The sequence below is a fragment of the Microplitis mediator genome, chromosome 3 (genome assembly GCF_029852145.1).
Source record: "Microplitis mediator isolate UGA2020A chromosome 3, iyMicMedi2.1, whole genome shotgun sequence".
In the NCBI taxonomy this organism is placed as follows: domain Eukaryota; kingdom Metazoa; phylum Arthropoda; class Insecta; order Hymenoptera; family Braconidae; genus Microplitis; species Microplitis mediator.
In genome coordinates, this window is record NC_079971.1 from 4,512,135 (window position 1) to 4,532,022 (window position 19,888).

The 19,888-nt window shown below is 34.7% G+C and overlaps 2 protein-coding genes across 6 annotated transcripts in view; both read right to left on the reverse strand.

Moving 5' to 3' along the window:
• Positions 1-13,255, reverse strand: part of LOC130665851 (serine/threonine-protein kinase NLK) — a 31,891-nt gene extending 18,636 nt beyond the window's left edge. For 2 of the 3 annotated variants that reach the window (XR_008989596.1, XM_057466463.1), the window contains exon 1: positions 11,783-13,255. Coding sequence is in view for 2 of the 3 variants with exons in the window: in XM_057466463.1 (XP_057322446.1) it covers positions 11,783-12,039 (257 nt within the window). In the remaining variant the exon portion in view is untranslated. The remainder of the gene's footprint in view (positions 1-11,782) is intronic. The other variant, XM_057466464.1, reaches the window with a different exon arrangement.
• A 1,331-nt stretch (positions 13,256-14,586) lies between these two features.
• On the reverse strand, positions 14,587-19,824 carry LOC130665853 (ubiquitin-protein ligase E3B). 3 transcript variants are annotated; one of them, XM_057466468.1, is made up of 10 exons: positions 19,724-19,824; positions 19,184-19,572; positions 18,746-18,895; positions 18,164-18,491; positions 17,898-18,086; positions 17,456-17,837; positions 16,979-17,390; positions 16,796-16,914; positions 16,535-16,650; positions 14,587-16,461 (listed from the first exon to the last, which is right to left on the reverse strand). In XM_057466468.1, the coding sequence occupies exons 2-10, from the start codon at positions 19,342-19,344 to the stop codon at positions 15,115-15,117; spliced, it is 3,204 nt and encodes a 1,067-aa protein (XP_057322451.1). In that variant the 5' UTR covers positions 19,345-19,572; positions 19,724-19,824; the 3' UTR covers positions 14,587-15,114. The 3 variants fall into 3 exon arrangements, with proteins under 3 accessions (XP_057322451.1, XP_057322449.1, XP_057322450.1); XM_057466466.1 differs by having other exon boundaries at positions 16,535-16,659; XM_057466467.1 differs by having other exon boundaries at positions 16,535-16,659; positions 19,696-19,797.
• Positions 19,825-19,888: the final 64 nt, after the last annotated feature.

Below are 19,888 nucleotides of genomic sequence, written 5' to 3' on the forward strand. Positions count from 1 at the left end.
GATACGCAACCCAGAACCCTGAGTATAATCGCGACGTAACGGGAACGCACCAATTGCAAATGGTCAGTATATAGTATCTATTGTATTATATACATGTATATATGTATGTATGTGTGTATGTAGACCCTTTGATATTCCCTCGTGTGATTATTTCAATTATTTGATCCTGTGTAAAAACATTTTTTTAAAACTTTTCAGCTTTCAATTTCGTCAGCACTATTTATTTTTCGCAATAAATTTTTTTATACGTCGACTTACACCTGTTGCAAATATCACACATGCTTTACACCAAATTCACAGCAATGCAATGCAATGCAATAAAAACAAAATCAATTACTACATATTCATATATATATGACTATATGTATATTTGTAGGATAAAAATAATAAACAAATTTCGTCTTATTGTCTCGTACGGACGATCGATTGCTGGCACGAGAAAGCGGCTTCGCGTGCGGGTGCGATCGTTAATTCGCCGGAAAATTTAAACATTTTTTTGGCACTTTGCAATTTGAATCATTATATTTATTGATCATCGGGCATATTACTATGAGTAGTGTAATTTTTATAATACTTGGTATCAAGTGATTGAAAATTTTATATTAATTAGTATCAAAATAGGGCGCGAAATGTCAAAATATTTGAAAAACAAAATTTTTATAATTTTTCTTCATTTGGAAAACAAAAAAATTTTTGACGTGGAATTTTTCTCCATAAAGTGAGAAAATTTACTCAGTCGAAATTTTTCCATAACAAAAAAATTGACCCTGTAATAAAATAGGGTAGAAGTACCATTTGTGGCCACTGCTCTGTTTTCGGACATTTAATACTTTATTTTAATCAATGAAAACATATTGTTAAAAAATTCCATTATAATATTGTGTTATAAGTATCTCCAAAAACATTCAAAAAATTAATTATGTCATTGCGTTTTTTAAAAATTATTTTATTTCAAATTTCTAAGTGGCCAAAACTGGGTCTAAAAGCTAAAAACGGTACTTCTACCCTATTGGCTAAAATAATTGTCATAAAGCAAATGATGTATTTCAATTCACAAATTATTCATTCCCTCACATGAAATTTTGTTTTCACATTTTTTATAAAATTCCAAACTAAAATTAGGCCATTTATTGAACCATTAGCTGTTACTTTGAGGTGATAAAAATTGAAAACAATTGTCAAACTAATGTACGTACGATAAAGCATGATTTCGACATTGATTTAAAAAAAATGTTAATATACATATCTAGATATACCGATATATAGACATACAAGAATAATAATATAAGATAACGCGAGTAAAAAAAGGAACAAAGAGATTTTTTGTCATGAGTAGTTCAGCAGCAATTGTCGAGTGTGTCACGTTGACATATTGCCGTAAGCATTGTGAGTAATATACCAGTACCTACAGTATTAATACAAATACTGTACAGAGAACACAATTGTATTGTGTGTTACAGTGTGTGCAAGAGTGAAGTAGATAGTCTTGGTCTCGGAGTTGTAACCGGAGCACATCGGCGATGACGTAAACGCAAATCCGAAGCCCAGTGGGAAAACTGGCAGCGTAATGCAGTTACGTGCCTATCTGCTTTGCGGCACGTGGCTCTATATCTTTCTTGTCTCCTGGTGCACTATTACTATAACTCGGCCTCTTTTTTACTTTTTTTTATTCTTTATGCCTCACACACCCACCAATCACACATCCACCCTCACCCTCACCCTCGCCCTCACTCTCGCCCGTACTCACATTTACTCACTTACTCATTCTTAACATACATTTAGTCTTACACCTTCTCTTTCTCCTACTAGTCCCTCAGTTTATTTTTTATTCCCCTCGTGACCACCAAGCCAATATCTTTTGTCCAGCGTTCTCGATATTTTCTCGCCGCCATTTAGCGCACAAGCAAACCGAGCAAACGACATCTCACGTAATCCGTCTCGCTCTATTTTTCTACATCACGTGATTTTATTCTGAGCTGAGCCGCGACAATTAATTACTTTTGTCGGCAATTTAAACGCAAAGATAACAAAAAAAAAAATAAAAAGTAAAACTAAAACTAAATCAAATCAATTTAAATAAATTCAGAGACTGGCATCTACTTGAGTATTCTCGTCTGTGGCGCAATAAATTAAATTAAATTCACAATTTTACAGTGAAAATAATTATCTTTAATCACCTGTCTGTCTTTTCACTGTCTACTAACGTGCATTTAAAATTTTTCAAGACTTGCTCTAGTCCTTGATAACAAGACAGACGATTTCTTCCATCAACATGGACTCGATTTTTTTTCCCACGAGACATGAGTATTCTAGTTATCTCGTAATCGATATTCATGTATCCACGTCAACCTGTCGACGCAATATCCACACGGGGGGTCGTCGATTGTCCCTCAATAGCAGCCTCAGTACGTCTGTACCTATTCCTTGCCTCTCATTCTCTCTCTTGTTGTTGTGGTCGGTCTCTCGCTTATTGGTGGCTCTGCGGCCAAGCGTCGCCCAGCGTATTAACTGCGTCGCAATTAGCATATTCCTGGGCGAGACGGCGACTATACTAGGCCAGCACGTGCATTGCTCGGCTCTCCTCAGTCGCTTTGTCCTGCTCCTATTCCCTTCATTATGCAGCACAGGCATCACAACTACCCCCTACTTGCGCTAAAGGGCAAAAGTGCCGGTAAAGTTTAAAATTAATGCTCTCCCATGTTCATGTTTCTCTTGATATGACGACAAAAAGTAAAAAAAAAAAAAAAAAAACAGAAAAAAAGCAACTTGGCTGAAGTAAAGTAAAAATAACGGAGGATATTGATGACGCCGATAATGACGTTGTCGATGATGTTGATGACGACAATAACGATCGTGGCGAATATTTCTTGCCGCTGCCTACTCTACTTCGGGTGTTGCCATGACGACGTGTGCTTTACCCGGGATCGAAAGGAGATCCTGGACCAAGGAGGGATGCCAACGAGGACACCTTTTCTGCGTTCTTCAAACTCCAAAGTGAAGCTCTTCTTCTTCGTTGCTCTCTTTGCTCTTGTCCCAGTCCTCTCCTCAGTTATCACTCCCGGTCTCTGTCTCTCCCATCTCTTCTGTCTACTCATCTTCAGACCAACTCATTTTGGGCTGTATCTGAAGATTCAACGACTTGCTACCAGACATTCTGCTATCGATCCACCAGACTTTTAATACTGATAGCACTTGTATCAACCGGGCTCAGCTTTTAACTCATACACGTTATTATTATCATCATCTTTGTACAGCAAAATACCCAGACAGACAGACAGTGCAATTTAAAACCACCAGCAAGTCAACTGGAATCCAAATAGTGTTAAATGTCTGATACTTTCTAGGCCCAGTTGACCTTGGACACGATGCTAAAGTTCCGGTTGGTCAGTATCTAAGTACCGTAATGCGGCGAAAAAAAATAAATGACTTTTACGAGCAGTCTTGGCGAAAAGACGAACCTCGCAGCGAATTCAGCCGCTGGTATTGATAATTATAAAAAGGTTTTTAGTGGCTTATTACTAAGCCGGCTTCCACAGATTGGATCGAATATGGCGAGGCCTTGGGACGACTAATATAATAGCAAACACCAAGACTCTGGTCTTGTCTAGTCGACTTTGACTTGGTATCAGTTATATTATAGAAGCCCCTGGTTATCCTCGGCTCCATTCTCTCTCTCTCTAGTCTCCAGCCAGTGTCTTATATCTATACTGGCTCTGATGCCTTTACTTTCCATCTGGATCTCTACACTCAACTCAACTCTTGCCCTGCCAATAAAACTCGGCTCACTCTGATCCTATAGTAAAGTTCCACGATCCATACCAATGCGTCATAATTTTACTTTATATATAAATATGTGGACGATAATTTATTTTTGCTGTTATCAGTTTCACCCAAAAAATATCTGGACTTTTATCAAAATTGTCGCAATAAAATTTTATAAAAATAGCGGGTTTTTTTTTTATCACAATTTTCATTGTGAAATTCTGCTGACCCATATATTTGATAAAAAATATATCAATTTTCTCTTTTAATCATTAAAATTAAATAAAAAAAAATTTCACGTTACCAATTAATTTTTGGGTCAAAAATCACCAAAAAATTTTTCTTTGTTTCATAAATTAAATTTTCCTTCATAGCAAATTAATATTCATATTTTTGTTTGATTGACAAATGAGTTAATTAACAAACCAACAAAATTTGATTAAAAACAAAATGACCACTAGAAATTAAAAAAAAATTAGACCAACTTGATATATTTATTTATATATTAGCATTTAAATTGCATTGGTTGGTCAGACACCCACCATGGGAAAAGTCGATAGGATGAACAAAAACCGCCACATCCTGTCGTAACTTTTATGCACTCATCTTTTATTTCTTTCTTGTATTATATATTATTTAAAAATAAATAAAAATAATTTTTATTCTATACAATGTATGTTAAACTCGCACCTGACACGCACCTGGCAATCCTGACACACCGCACGAGTAGAGCAATGTTATTTCTTGTTGCATAAACCCTACACATTCACCTTATCCTCATTTTTATTTCTTTTTCTTATTCATCTTTCCTTAAAACATCTGGAAGTCCTCCAGACTATCGTGTGGTATTAAATTTTTGGCTCATTTGCTCGTGAATAATTTACTACTACAAGGTTTCCATAAGTTTTTGGCATCTTTTTGCTTCCTAACAGCTGCTATGTAGCTCGCAAAATACCATAGGAATTAAAAAAATTATATTTCAGAATTGGTTCAGTTTTCCAGCTGCGATTCGCGCGAATTAAAACAAAGTGTTTTTAAAAATATCAATAGTATCCTACTACAGTCGACTCGATACTTTGCAAACATCAGGTAAGTCGAGACCAAATACAAAACAAAGTCTTCAGGATACTGATAATGATAACACACGATGATTATAAACTATCAATGATAAGGCCGATGGTACGAAATTAAATATTTACTTGACTATGGAAAATAAAAGTACACGGAAATATATTTTGAAATAAAACAATAATTTTATAGTTAATAATACTATGGACCTTGACATCTTTTCGCAATTTAGCTTCTCATCATCATAATTATCAACAGTAGCAGAATTTAAAAACCCTCAGGGCTCTAGATTTACTAATAGTACAGTAATTGCAATGAGAACTGAATAACTTTTAAATTGTTTGTGTCACCATTCAATCTCTTTCGACACGACTTTTATTTTAAAATTATTCAAATTTCGTAATCAAACCAACTACAGCTGAAGTAGATTTTTTTGAAAATCTGTAGGCTGTTACTTAATTTGTTCATTTTTTAAATTTTCCCGGGTAAAAAAAATGATCTACAGTTGACTTAAATGGATACTAGACTCAAAAATTTGCGGAGTGGACGCGGATCAAAACTGGAGTGGGTGATTTTTCATTCATTTGATTCTTTCGGAGTGAAATTCACTCCAAAGGAGTTCATATTCACACAAAAAACGACTCGAAGTAGATGCTGATTTAAATAAAATCCAAATTACTCCGCTGAAAAAAAAACTCACGATTTGTTTCGTGGGCGAAGTGATTTTTCTTTTAAACTCCGGAAATCCGAATGTTTTTCATTCATTTTTGACTTCCTTTTGGTTAACTCGACCTACTTGTCATCCATTTGAGTCAAAAAAAGTCAAATTTATTTTTTTTAGGTCTAGTGAGAAAATAAAATTTCCAAGGAAATTACTTTTGAATAACTGCAGCATATTTATGAAAAATTACTCTTGTAACTTTTCAAATGTAATTATAATTAATAAATGCTGATTTTTTTTTCACAGAAAATATTAATCATTCATTAAATGTAACATATTTTCATTTAAATTAATTTTCTAATAATGTTCACAGGTAATAATTATAAACATGAGAAATGCGAAAAGAAAGTTAATAAATATAATCCCTGAAGATTTAATATTTTATAACTTGTGTTATTTATTTTTTTTTTTTTTTTCTTATAAATTTTTATTTTTGGAGTCTAATTACTTGTATCAAAAATAACTGTCAGAAAAATTCCACTAATTAAGAAACTCATCAAAAGTTACTTTTTTCGGGTATTAGATTAAAATTCAAATTCAAAAATATCTACTAATTTTTATCACATTTAATTATTAATCTTTATCAAATAATTAACCCACCAAAAAATATGAAAAACAACAGTACATTTAAATTCAAAATTCTATGTCCAAACTGACGATTTCCAATTTATACATAATTTTTTTTTTACTCAATCTATTAAAACGTTAAATTTCTTATATAATAATAAACTATTGGTAATACTCGTATGTCAAAATCAATGACCAGAAAACCCGAGTTTCTAATTACTGGCACATAAAAATTTATATCATCATAGAAAAGTTTATTTTAAAAAAACTTTATGTAATAAAATAAATAGACGTCAATAATTACGACCTGACATTTTAAAAATAAAACCCATCATTTTCCAAAAATACTTTTAAACTTTTCCGAAGTTAAATTTTCTACTTCAGAAAAAAATACAGTTATATAGACATTAAAGTAAACTTGTAAACTACCTAGACAATTACCTACATAAATTACTCAATCCATAGCCCGCATTCTAAAGATCTATGGGCTATGGTCGTCTTTATACCCGTCTAAACCTAAGTCTCTTTGCTTGTAATTGTCCCATTGACCAACCGGAAACTACAGAATTATAAAAGAATTGTAATTTGAATATAATCCATAGCTCCCTTAATTGACTTTCAAACTCTCCCATTATATTCCATTGAAATTTATTTGTGCCTCAGGCTTAACTTCAAGTACCGATGCTTGTACGAGTACTTAAAGACACGTAGCCATAATTTCTGGGTAATCCACACACGATTTTACAAGGCATGGACACACGTGGCCTAATCTCAGACACCAATTGGACGTCGTGTTATCGATTATCGTCAGCGCCCCCTCAAACACGTTTTCCGATGACGTAGATGCCAAAGATTTCGGTCAGCTCGTTTTATTATATTTTTTCGTTTATATCAACATACATTTATTGGAGAACGTGAAAACTTGCCTCACTTCTTTCGCTTTCTTCTCTGATAGTGATTTGTCTCGCCTAATGTAAGAACTGTACGACTACGAGTACAAAACTAGCTTTCACCTCGTGCCTTCTTCCGGAACGCTTCTGCTATTCGTTAATACATACATACATACATACATACATACATGTATATTTTATGTATAGAGAACAACAAATAAAATATTATTTTCAGTCCAGCCAATTATAGATTGTGAAATAAATTCAATAGTTTTAACTGTTTAAATACCACGTATGGTTATGAAAAGTTTTTAATCTACTTTGGAGTGCACGTGAGCTCGCAGGTGGGCTTTAAGTATATATTAGATCGTTAGAAAAAAATTATTTTCTTACATATATTTCAAAAGGTACTTTAACAAATAATGAAAATCCTAAAACCTCAGCTCATTGTCTCAAAAATTGACCTGGCGTATGGGAGGGGGGGGGGGTAACTTTCAGGTAATGGCACTAATGACCTTTTAGTAGGAAATTAACTTTCCTACAAGACCATGAAACCTAAATTCAGAAAAATTTTCCTGTGTATTTTAAATGGGAAAGGGGACCCCCCTCCCCCGTGCACCAGCTCAATTTTTAAAATATTGAGCTGAAATTTTAGGAGGATTTTCTTTGTTTATTGAAGTATCTTCTGAGGTATTTAGTCTAGAAGAAATTTTTTCTGACAGTCTAATATATATATATTAGGGTGGCGCAAAAAAACCGACTTTTTTTTTTTTCGAGTATCTTATGAAAATTTGTTGTTTTAAGATGTTTTAAGAAGCCTCTCCAAAAATCAGCTCGATAAAAAATTTTCAAGAGGTAGCTCACGAATTTCGAAAATATCAAAAATGATGGAAATTCGGATTTTTATTTCTAAATTTTTTTATTTCTCATGGTAGCAATAGTTTATATTTGTAAAATTATGACCATGCTGAAAACTTTAGCCAAAAATTTGAATATTTAAACGGTGCTTTAGAATTTTGAATATTAACTGATAATATGTAATTAATACTTTGAATTAGTTTTTATATTTTTTTACAACTCAATTATTGTCATTTCACTTAAATATAACTTTTGCATAACCGAAAATATACAGGACAGTCTCGAACAATAAAATTTGGTAAGTTTTGAATGAGCGAAAAAACCTACAAATGGAATTAAAAAATAAAAAAGTATGTAAAAAACTTGATATTTCTATTTCTCGGGTTATATTTTCATTCATTGTCATGCAAATTGGTGGTGAAAAAATCGAGAAGCTTTATTATTAATATTTAAGGGTCGCTCAAAAACATCCAAAAGACAGCACTCGGAAACATTCAAAATTCTTGAGCGAGGTTTAAATATTCAAATTTTGGGCTTAAATTTTCAGCGTAGTCATGATTTCACAAATATAAACTATTGCTGCCGCGAGAAAGACAAAAATTTGAAAGAAAAAATTCGAATTTCGATCATTTTTGATATTTTCAAAATTCGTGAGCGACCTCTTGAAAATTTTTTATCGAGCTAATTTTTGGAGAGGCTTCTTAAAACATCGTAAACCAACAAATTTTCATAAGAGACTCGAAAAAAAAAATAGTCGGTTTTTTTGGGTCACCCTAATATATATAAAGGACACATAATGATTGGCGAATAAGAATAAAAGGATAAAGATGAGAATGAAAATGATGATGATGAAGTAAAGAGAATGTAATATAAGGGAGGTAGCGAAGAAAGAAGGGAAGAAGGCCAGTGGCCGTCACGGTGTCTTACACACAGAGAGTACGGGCTTTACCTTAACTTCTACCTTTACCTCTGGCTTCTCTTATATTCCTGTTTCTTTTCTTACATTACATTACATTAGCTTCACTCGATGTCCAATATACCTCTACCTATACCTCTATCGTCATACAACCTCCTTCTCTTCTCTAAGTCTTAAAATTTTTTTTCCTTTGCTAAACTCATCATCTCTCTCCCTCTTGTTCATTCGGTCTTTCTGTAAAGCTCTCGTTTACTTTAACTGACTACTGTGCCGTTGCTCTCCTTGGCGCACTCGACACACTCGTGACTCAACTTTCTTTGTTCTCTTTCAAAGCTATTTAATACTCGTTTTAAATTTATTTGTAATCGCAGATTTAATTTTTTTTATCCCCCATTTATATATAAACCGAAATATAAATTCATTTAAGCGCGAGCTCTGTCGCTCGAAATAACTACTCCGAATAAATTTTGAATTTTTCAAGGATTTAGTATGTAGTTTTATTTTGAATTCGCTATTGCAGATCAAATACTACTCAGAACTGTGCACTCTGCGAGGAAGGCAAATGACAATGATGAAACCGCGGGTATACGGACTTGACACGATTCTCTTTGTTTCTTTTACGGCGCGAGATTGCATTCGTCGTGTATGTACTCGTGTATTTGTATATCTATAGCTTGCATGATAGTATATATACATATATATATAGAGTAGCGAAGCATAAGGATCAACATGAGAGTGCAAGCGAGAGAAAAAAAGAGACCGGTTAACCACTATCTCGAGGTCGCGGTATGACAGGTGAATCGACACGTTGCAATAAAAAATGAAAGAAAGAAAAAAAATCAAAAGTCTGACAAAATTTCTTAAAACTTCATTTTATAAAACTCGTGCAAAATTCATCGGCGAATCCAGGTTGCAGCTGGTCCCGGGAAATACCGACTCCGGGACTCAACTTCCAAAACGAGTTTCATTAAATTCATGTTCTCACATCATGTTTGCTAGCATTGGATGAAAAACCAAGTTAACTTTGTTACTGTACGGAAATGGCGGCAACACGTGCGTCATTTCCCGTTTCTCTTTACTCTCTTACTGTGTGTTACTCACTTACTCTCTCTTCATTTGCTTGTTTAATTCTCTTTCGTACTAAATACATATATATATATATATATATATATATATATATATATATATATATATATATATATATATACTTGGCCCGTCACTTCCGGCACCGTCGACCGAATTTTTTATGTTGAGATAAAGGAAAAAAAAAAAAGAAAATACAAATACTTGAATTAAAGAGATGTCACGAGATAATCCGGATCTGAGAGAAAACTTACATCCTTTAAGACACGTATATTAATGCATTAAATATGTAGAGCATGACATAAAACGCAAAAATATTTTGAAACTTTTTTTAAAATTTGAAATCTAAAAAATTTATTTCGCGTAATCGTGATAAGAGGGGACAGAAACGATAAGAGGGAACGAATCAGATATAAAAGATATATATCTCGGTAATTCAGTGAGTCTCATTTTATTTGATTTTCGGGCTGGTATCGGGGCTTCTTGTATTCTTCCCGCGGGATTTTTCACCGGCGCCGGTTTCATACGGGCGTGCCAGCTGCTGAGGCAGGTGACGCCGCAGCTGTCGTACACCGTAAGGACTTTCCACCCTCTAAAATATCCTACCGAGTCTCGTACGAAACTTGTCTTGGGTTTGAAATTTTTTACTGAAACTTTTTTTCCTTTATCTGAATTTAGTAACCAATTTCATTAATTAATAATTACCAATCAAATCTACTAATCATTTTTTTTAATTTAAAAATTAAATCGTAATTTACGTAACTCCTGTACGTCAAGTTTTAATTGTTCATTTAAAAAGCCCGCGTTTTTAAAATTCCTAATTTTTTAAAATAAAAATTCGCTCTCGGTTTTTAAAAATCAAACTTTCAGTAAAAATTCAAAAAAACGCGGCAAATATTTGAAATTTAAACCCTATCGATTTGTAATGAAAAAAATGAAAACTACCAGATTAAAACTGGTTGTTAGTTTGAAAACCTACTAAATGGGCATGAAAAAAAAATGTATTTTCCGTGTGCTGTTGAACGTAAAGAAGGACATGTAATATAACAACAAAGCACCGGGGGATGGGATAGATGATATGTGAATTGACAGGGCATTCACTCGAAGTATAAACGCCAGACGGTCCGACCAAGGGGGCTCCGTATAACCAACACGGGGGAGTAGTTGTGGTGTGCAACTCACGGGGGGAAAACCCGGAGCGAATAGGGCACGAATGCCCGCTCGTATTCGAAAAGAAAAAAAATACTAGCTGCACTCTCTCGTTCTCATCCCTAACAATCTCAATACTGTACTCTACACTATACTTTATACTAATACTGCAACAGCAGCATGTGGTTCAGCTCTCAATAGAACAGACGGTTTCATTCTCTCAGTGCCGCCGAAAAATGCACAGGGAGCTGGAGCTGAAAAATATCATAGGGGTAGAAAACTTTAATTGACGAGTTGAGGGAACACACAACTCTCTCTCTCTCGTGTACTTGATGACGTTTTTTTGCATACTCGTGCTAAATTTCTGACATAAATAATTATTCAGCAATCGAGATCGCTTGCATTTAAAATAATTAACTCGGCAGTAAATTAAACTGCATTTATAAATATAAAGAAATAAAATTCTTTGGTGTCGTTGATCTTTCGTTGAATTTTATCTTCAACGTACGCCCGATATTGAATTTCTTTTAAATAAAAAATCCACATTGTGGATTCTTGCTCCGAAAGAAAAAATATTTTCGCCTTTGTCTGGGTTTCAAATCCAGGTAGAAAAATTTCCAGCCCAAACTAACATCTAGCATATAAAATAAATTTCAGGTCTAGGTTCAAGCTAGATCCTGGTATGAAAGAATGCAAGTTTCTTTCATGGGCAAAACCCGAATGAGGAATAAAAGAATGTAAGTAAAAATATTAAGGACAATGACTTACCAGACGACGCCGAAAGCTCCATAACCGATAGGCCGATCAGGCTGGACAGGATCCTGAGCTGGTGGTGGTTGAGATTGAGGCGCAGGAGCAGCTGGATGATAATAATTAGGGGGTGCCTGGGCAGCAAGAACTGCCTGACCGGGATGTGTCCCCGTGGAGCTGCCAGCGGTTCCACCGGCTGCTCCACCCCCCTGCATCAGCGACATCGAGACGCTCATGGACACCCGCGAGTGCCGACTTGGCCCCACTACTGCCATCAAGTGTTCCTAGGGATCTGATACCCCAGGCAATTAACTATTCCCGAGTACGCTTATCGACTCCTGTCAACTACTCGCTCCTTTGTTCTCCTTGACAGCCAAGACTCGAGATCACTCAATAAAATTACAGGAACGTCTCGTCCAGTTATACCCCAACCTCGAACTGGCTCTACGTCTCTGCCTCTACGTCTACGTCTATCTCTACGTCTACTCCTATCACTGTCTCCAACTATGACAGCAATTACTCTTATCAGGTTTTAAAAACTTGTCAGACTTCACAAGCACTGTAGCTCTGCGTGATCCGTGCGCTTATTCATCACCTCCTGCTCCAGAAGACACCTGGACAAAATTAACAATAAAATTCAAATTTAAATAAAATACAACTCGTATTTATAATCCAGGAGTACCTCGCGCACTCTCTTGCAGAGGTTAGGTCAACTGTACCAACACTCGCGCATATTTACTCCGTACGGCAACCGTCGGTTCCACATCGACAATTGATCCCCGTTTAATCCCCACGTTCCAGTGTCACCTATTATCAGTCCACTGCTTGGAAATTTATCGTACGTGTTAATATTTAATTTATTTTCCAGTAGAAAATTATTTTTAGGGCGAAATCCGAACAAGGGGAACGCGGGGGATGACGACGGAGGACGCGAGGCCAGTGTCCTCGGCTTTCGTTATCTTTTTTTATTTTTATTGTTATTATTATTATTATACTACGTCGTACACAGTACGAATAATAATTATATTAGGTTAATATTCTTAATGTTCATTTGAATACCAACTTATCGGTTATCACAATCATAAGTTAAGTTATTTTGTATTTTATATTTTTTTCCACACACGCACAGTTTTAATGAAACTTTAAGTCACTAGAGCACTAGAGTGTAGACAAGAGCAGATACAGAGAACAGAGCTTGGCTTGGTCGCGTTGTCGTTATGTCTTTTGGGCGGAAAACACTTTATGGGAGGGACTGATTAGCTGCTGATTGATCACTGATTCAAATTACGACTTTTTATTTTCCGTCGTTTTTACGCAGATTCACGCGGTTACTGTACACTGGGTGGAGAAATGTATGGATATATACATATATTTGTGTCTATATATATGTATATAGGTATTTATTGTTCATTTGTGATTTAAAAAGGGAAGGAAAACGTAAACACGTCCGATTACTGCCGAGGCTCGTTGGCCACTAGCTGCCTCCTTGGAGTCTCTGTTCACTGATCACTTGCAATTTTTCTTTCTATTTCGTAGATCGCGCCGTCTGCCGTCGGTTTTCAAATCACGTGACTGCGCGCGGACGATAATTCGATCTGCGCAGGAGGTGGTTTCGCGCGGGAATTATTTGAATTTAAGGAATAAACGGGTGTAATTGTAGACGATACTGAAGTTAGCCGACGTTTAATAATTTTTGAATTTTTTTTTAAATGATAAATTACAAAAAAAAAGTATTTGAAAAAATTGCATTTATAGTTTTTTAAATTTTCTACATGTGCATATTTTTAGTTTTTTTTTTTTTTTTTATAATTTATCGTTTGGAAAAAAATTCCAAAAATTATGAGATGTCTGTTAACTTCAGGATCATAATTGTAGCGGACGTACAATTTTTTGATTACATGTAAAAAAATTAAATAATTAAAATAATGAATATTTAAAAAAATGCATGTACTGAATTTTGAATTTTATAGACGTGGATTTTTTTATTTTTATTTTATAAACATTTTTATTTATTATTTGAAAGTTTTGAAAATTGACAAATGCTAGCTGACATGAGTGGGAATGTAGCAGACATGACAAATTTAAAATCATAAATAAATAAAGTAAATAATGAAAAAAAAAATATTTTAAAAAAATGCACTTATAGATTTTTAAATTTTTGAAATGCCCATTTTTTTCAAATTTTATTTGTCAATTATTTACGATACTGAAGTTAGCCGACGTTTAATAATTTTTGAATTTTTTTTTAAATGATAAATTACAAAAAAAAAGTATTTGAAAAAATTGCATTTATAGTTTTTAAAATTTTCTACATGTGCATATTTTTAGTTTTTTTTTTTTTTTATAATTTATCGTTTGGAAAAAAATTCCAAAAATTATGAGATGTCTGTTAACTTCAGGATAATAATTGTAGCGGACGTAAAATTTTTTGATTACATGTAAAAAAATTAAATAACTAAAATAATGGATATTTAAAAAAATGCATGTACTGAATTTTGAATTTTATAGACGTGGATTTTTTTATTTTTATTTATTATTTGAAAGTTTTAAAAATTGACAGATGCTCGCTGACATGAGTGTGAATGTAGTAGACATAAGACAAATTTAAAATCATAAAAAAATAAATAATGGAACAAAAATATTTTTAAAAAATGCACTTATAGATTTTTTAATTTTTTAAATGCGCATTTTTTTCAAATTTTATTTATCAATTATTTACTCTATTTATATATAATTTTAAATTTGTCTGATGTCTGCTACATTCACACCCATGCTAACTTGGGTATCATAGGAATGGGCAGTGAGGGATTTAAATTAATAACAATTATTTAAATATTTACATAATTATCAGTTGTATTAAACATACAAAGTTGTGTTATTATTTGTAATTATTAACAATTTTACAATAAAGTTTTATTTTATTTTATTTTATTTTATAAAATATCTGAGCTACGGAATACAGGCGAGCAATTTACAAAGCATTGATTTGATGTTGATTGCCGTCATATTAATCATTTGGTCCTTGGTGAAATTTCCTGCACCAAGTTTTTACTCGAGGTAGATAAATTGACGGCTGGTTTATTTAAATTATTTATTTTTTCTATTTTTGTATAAAATAAAATTCAAGCCGAGTGTAAGAAAAAAGAAAAAAAAGTTGAATAGTTGAAACAAGTCGAGTGTAAAAGGGAATGAAGAGTATTAATAGATTATGACGACGGCGGTAGATCGTTAAAGAAAAGCTTGTGATCAAATTTCGTCCAGTGATGATCAGAATTAGAGTAATAAAATAAATTAAAGTACTGAGGATCTTCCTGATTGACTAAATGTAGAAGAGCCTCTGATGTCTCGCGTTAAGACAACTCGAAGCCGGTGTTACTTGTCACTGCGTACCGTAATTTTTCACGTAGAGTACTTTTTTTTTGGTAGTTTGGTAATTTAAGAAGATTGAAACAAGTCGATGAGGTGGGCAGACGATTTTGCGGATCTTTTTTCCGTATTGTAAAAAACCCGCGAATTACGCTGCCGATAGTGTCGCCGGTGTCTTCGTCGTCGCCTACCTCGACGCATCTGATAGAGAAAGGCGGCTCGAGGTGAGCGAAACCCAGCAACGGAGACTTGGAACAGCTGGTGACAAATTTTAGAAAGAGACCGCGTTCTTCTTCGCTGAAATCTTTCTCGAGGATGTCCCAGAGCCAGCAGACAACGCGGTGACTATCATGGAACCCGCCGTAGTACTGAGTATGCCGGCGCAAATCCCGTAAATCTAGAGGGACATTGTCGCCGGATATCAGTCTTTGCAGTTCAGGTGTCGAGAACAATGAGAGCCAGTCAGGGTTGATGATGGACTTGAATCCCTTTGTAAAAGCTGCAGTCTGGTCTTTAATTTGTCTGTGCATACGAAAGTGCGCCATATGATGGATGTAATTTATTTTATTCGAATTAGTTACGGTCTCAGCTTTACCACCGGGATTAAGTTCATGTGTCACCAGCTGACCCATCACGTCTTCGTCGAGGGAAAAGGTCAACTCGAGCTCACTGACGTCGCCCTTGTAGTGCTTAACCAGAGTCAAACTGCGATATAGATCGCGGTCAAGCGAAGCCAGCTCGTCCAGCCAACTGTAAAGCGCTCCGCCAGCCTGACCAGAGAATTGGGAGACGAAAAAAGAAGCAAAAGGTACGTCGACGACAATTCCCTCGTAGACGGCTTTGCCGAGCATACGACCCACGAATTCAAATAGCTGGAGATGGTTCTCTTGCATGTATGAGGTCGGAGATGGGTACAAACGGTTCTCGCTGGTTGCTCTGAAGAGATTTAATGACGGATCGAACACCCGTTTTATCGTTTCCTCGAGGAATTCTTTGAACACTCCGTCTTGGTCAATTCCCGCTTCGTCGAGTCCCTGTTCGTTGACAAACCGCACCCGTATCACGCCTTTTAGAGCTTGCGGAGGCAGCATCGCCAACTGACGGTACCCGTCCTCGACGATTCGTGTCCTATGGACAGATATCAAAGTCGACGATGGACTATTGCATGCACTCTCCGTCAATCCCAGAACTGCTTTTTCATCAGCGACGTGCTTACGAAAAAGTACCACACGTTCCGAATGAGGAATCACGTGCGGCATCTTGGAGAGTAAAAGGGCTGCGCCTCTCCTGCCTTTTTCTAGGTCTGCTAGGAATCCTGACACTCTTACTTCCTATAATTAATTTTATTAATCATTTATTTATTTATTTACTACGCGTTAATTATTGCAGAGTGATCGGGTCTACCTTAGCCAGCCAGTGGCCGTCAGGACAGAACGTTCTCCGGCAATCGCGGCGATAGATCGCCATCAGCAGAGTGTGCAGAGATGAAAACAGCTGGTTGTTGGACACTGTCTTGACATCTGTAACATCTGAAACTCAGTACGTCGTACTATAATATACGATACTGAAATTTATATCAGTAATGACAAGTAAAGTAATCAATAAATAATAAATAATAATAATAATTTATCACACATAAATACTATTTATTGGCATCTAGCTTACCAAAGAGATTATTGAGAACGGCTTTGTACAGAAACTGGTTTAAAAAATACGACATGGTAACAAAGTCCGTGAGTTTGAATGGATCTTGCTGCTCATACATCTCCATGTCGTCCAATATCCTAGTCGCGTTAATTATTTAATATTTAAATATCAAAGACTATCTAGAGTTTTATTTTCACTCACGTCACGTAGTGGGTCATGCAGTCGCTGAAGAGTATAAGCATCTGGAATTCCGGCGCGCTGCATTTAGTGTTTGCTGCCAAGTGGTCGAGGAATGCGCGGAGTCCGCAATGGGGTCCAAGAGTGTTGAGAAAAAGCCACATGTGGTAGAGAACTTTGTCTTGGTAGCACAGTCCCGTGAGTATGTCCAGTTTCATCTGCGTGAGAGTGTGGAGCGCAGTTTGAAACAACGAGCAGATCAATGATATTTTAGTTGTGTCAGGGCTTCCCAGCTTCCGGTAATTTTTGTTACTGTTGTTGCGATTCGTACGCGCCTCTAAAAATGCGCGGCGAAATATATTTGTACCAACTGACGTACTTTGATGTTCCGGTGGACTCGGCACTTCTTTTTCTACTATTTCTACTAACGGCAGTCCTAAAAAAATATATATATTTATAAATATTAATATTGATACTTATATTTATATTTTTTATCAGTACCAATAAGTTGGGATACAATTCTCCCGGTCCAAAGATAAGACAATTGAATTTTAGTGTAAACTATGGCACCATGCAAAGAAGAATCAACTGCTTGGGCAAAACAACCCAACACCGGATGCCAATGAGTCAGATTACTTTGCTTTGCTACCACGTACTGCTGACATGACTCGAGCATTTTTGTCACGACAAATGTAAACGATGGAAAATATAAATCTTTTAGAACTTCATCTCGCTCAATATTTGCCAACTGAATTAAATTTGCCAGTAAACAAAGAGCATAACTTCCCTCAAGCGCATTAAATATTATCCGTAAATTTTGCTCTGAGTTAAGTAACTCGAGACTCCGCGTAAATAAATTATGGCTAATAAATAAATTTATGCACTAGAAAAAAATAATAAATTACTATAAATTGTAATTAAATTAATTTTAAAAAATAATTACCTCTGATGAATAAATATTCAAATGATATACAAGTGCAGGTACACTAAATATATTTATAAGAAATAACGATACTAATTTATCGGACATTTGTGATGATATCAATGGCCGCATTGTCAATGTAACAGCTGCTGATAGCGCAAGTGGTTTCAATGCTATTTTTTCTCTCCCTAATCCTTTTACTAATAAAGTCTGGAGTAATTAAATTGGTGAATAATTAAAATGTCCAGTAATTTACTACATGTTTATTTTATTTAAAAAATTTTCACCTGCATGATGGTATAGAAACCAGAATTGACTAGATGTCCCATAATATTAGCACACAATTGATTCATACCCGCTCTGAGTTTGTCCATTCCTTTGGCTTTCTGAATCGCCCAGGTCCCGGCTGACGTAAAACTCACCAGAGTATGGAGTCTCAGTAAAATACATCTGTGGTCTGCTGGCCTCTCGGGTCTCAAGTCATCCAGGCCAACCATACACTGGTACAGTATCGTCTTCATCTGCGATATCCAGGATATGTAGTGATCCTTGTTCAAGGCTACGCCCACATACGACAGCTTCGGGAGCTCCGAGTCCAGCGTTTTCACCAGATATCTTATGGTCCAAAAAATAAATAAATTAATTAAATTTTAAATTTCAATCTTGAAGGTAATAGACAATAATTTTTTGATTTTTTTCTAATGAATTTATCATAGAAAAAAAAAATGCTCATGTAGAAAATTAAAAAATCTATGTGCAATTTTTTAAAATATTTTTTTTTTTATTATTTATCGCTTTGATAAAAATCCAAAAATTATTAGACGTTGGCTGACTTCAGTATCATTTAAAATTTTACTAAAAATAATTACCGGCATATTCTTTCTATTCTTGTTTGATCCCGGTCACGTTTGAAGACAATTAAAAATCTTGATATTTGTTTGTAAACTTGTAACGCTGGTTTTAATTCTATGGAGGCATCAGTCGCAGTTTCAATGGGAAAATAATTATCGAACTCTTTTCTATAAATTTACAAAAAATTAATTAAACAATAATCCACTGTATAAAACTAGGAGTAAATTCGGATTTAAATCCAAATTAACTCCGCATGCGGAGTTTATTTTTTCAGCAGAATGATTTTGGAGTCTGGATTTTATTTGAATCCTCACTCACTCCAATCCAGAGTTTCAATATTAAAATAAACTCCACTCCGGATTTAATCTGCGTTCACTCAAACTTTTTACAGCATAAAAAAAATTATTACTACTAATTGGCAGGTGCTGGAGGTTTTAAAAACAAAAAATACTCACAGTATCCTAGTGGCAAATTTAGTTCTGGCGAGCCACCCACGTACACAGGCTTGTATGCAAACAACAGCAGCTTCCTTGCGTTTTTCATTAGCTCTTTCTTCTCTTGCAGCTTTTGTCTGTTGAAGAAAATTACCTTTTGCTGATTCTTCAGCTCTAAACATCGTTCATTTATTTAATTATCAAGTCTAGATAATTTTTCATTAACAAATAAAATAAAAAAACGTCAATACTGCGTCCTCGAGCGAGCAATAAAACATTAAGTGATTAATTTCTTCATGATGATACCAGAGATTATGGTCTTGCTATCTGATCAAAACTGTCAGGCTGAGTGGTAGATAATAAAAAAAGTTGATTTTGTTTGACAGCTATCTGTGGCCATCATTATTGGTCTGGTTGGTCATCATCGTAAACAACAACAAATAAATATATTTATTACTAATTATTTATCAAGGATATTTATATTAAATATACAAATATATATAAGTAAATTATGTATTTTATTATTTAGTTACCTGATGTTATCAATTATAAATTACTTACTGCTTATAATACTTGAAAATTTATTTATCAGATAGCTGGTAATCGAGATCAACACTCGTGTTGTTTTTTACTCTGATGAAAAGATGGCGCGCAAGTGGTTTTTTTTTATTTATTTTAAATATCGAGTATCGATACCTCGTATCGAATTTTATCTCGAGGATTCAA

What these genes read in the sequence shown, in the direction of transcription:
- LOC130665853 (XM_057466466.1), bottom strand. Translation starts at nt 19,344, where the DNA reads ATGTTTAGAGCTGAAGAATCAGCAAAAGGTAATTTTCTTCAACAGACA. An exon ending in AAATTTGCCACTAGGATACT is followed by an intron (nt 18,896 to 19,183) that starts GTGAGTATTTTT and finishes GTAAATTTATAG; the next exon opens with AAAAGAGTTCGATAATTATT. An exon ending in GTTTCTATACCATCATGCAG is followed by an intron (nt 18,087 to 18,163) that starts GTGAAAATTTTT and finishes TAATTACTCCAG; the next exon opens with ACTTTATTAGTAAAAGGATT.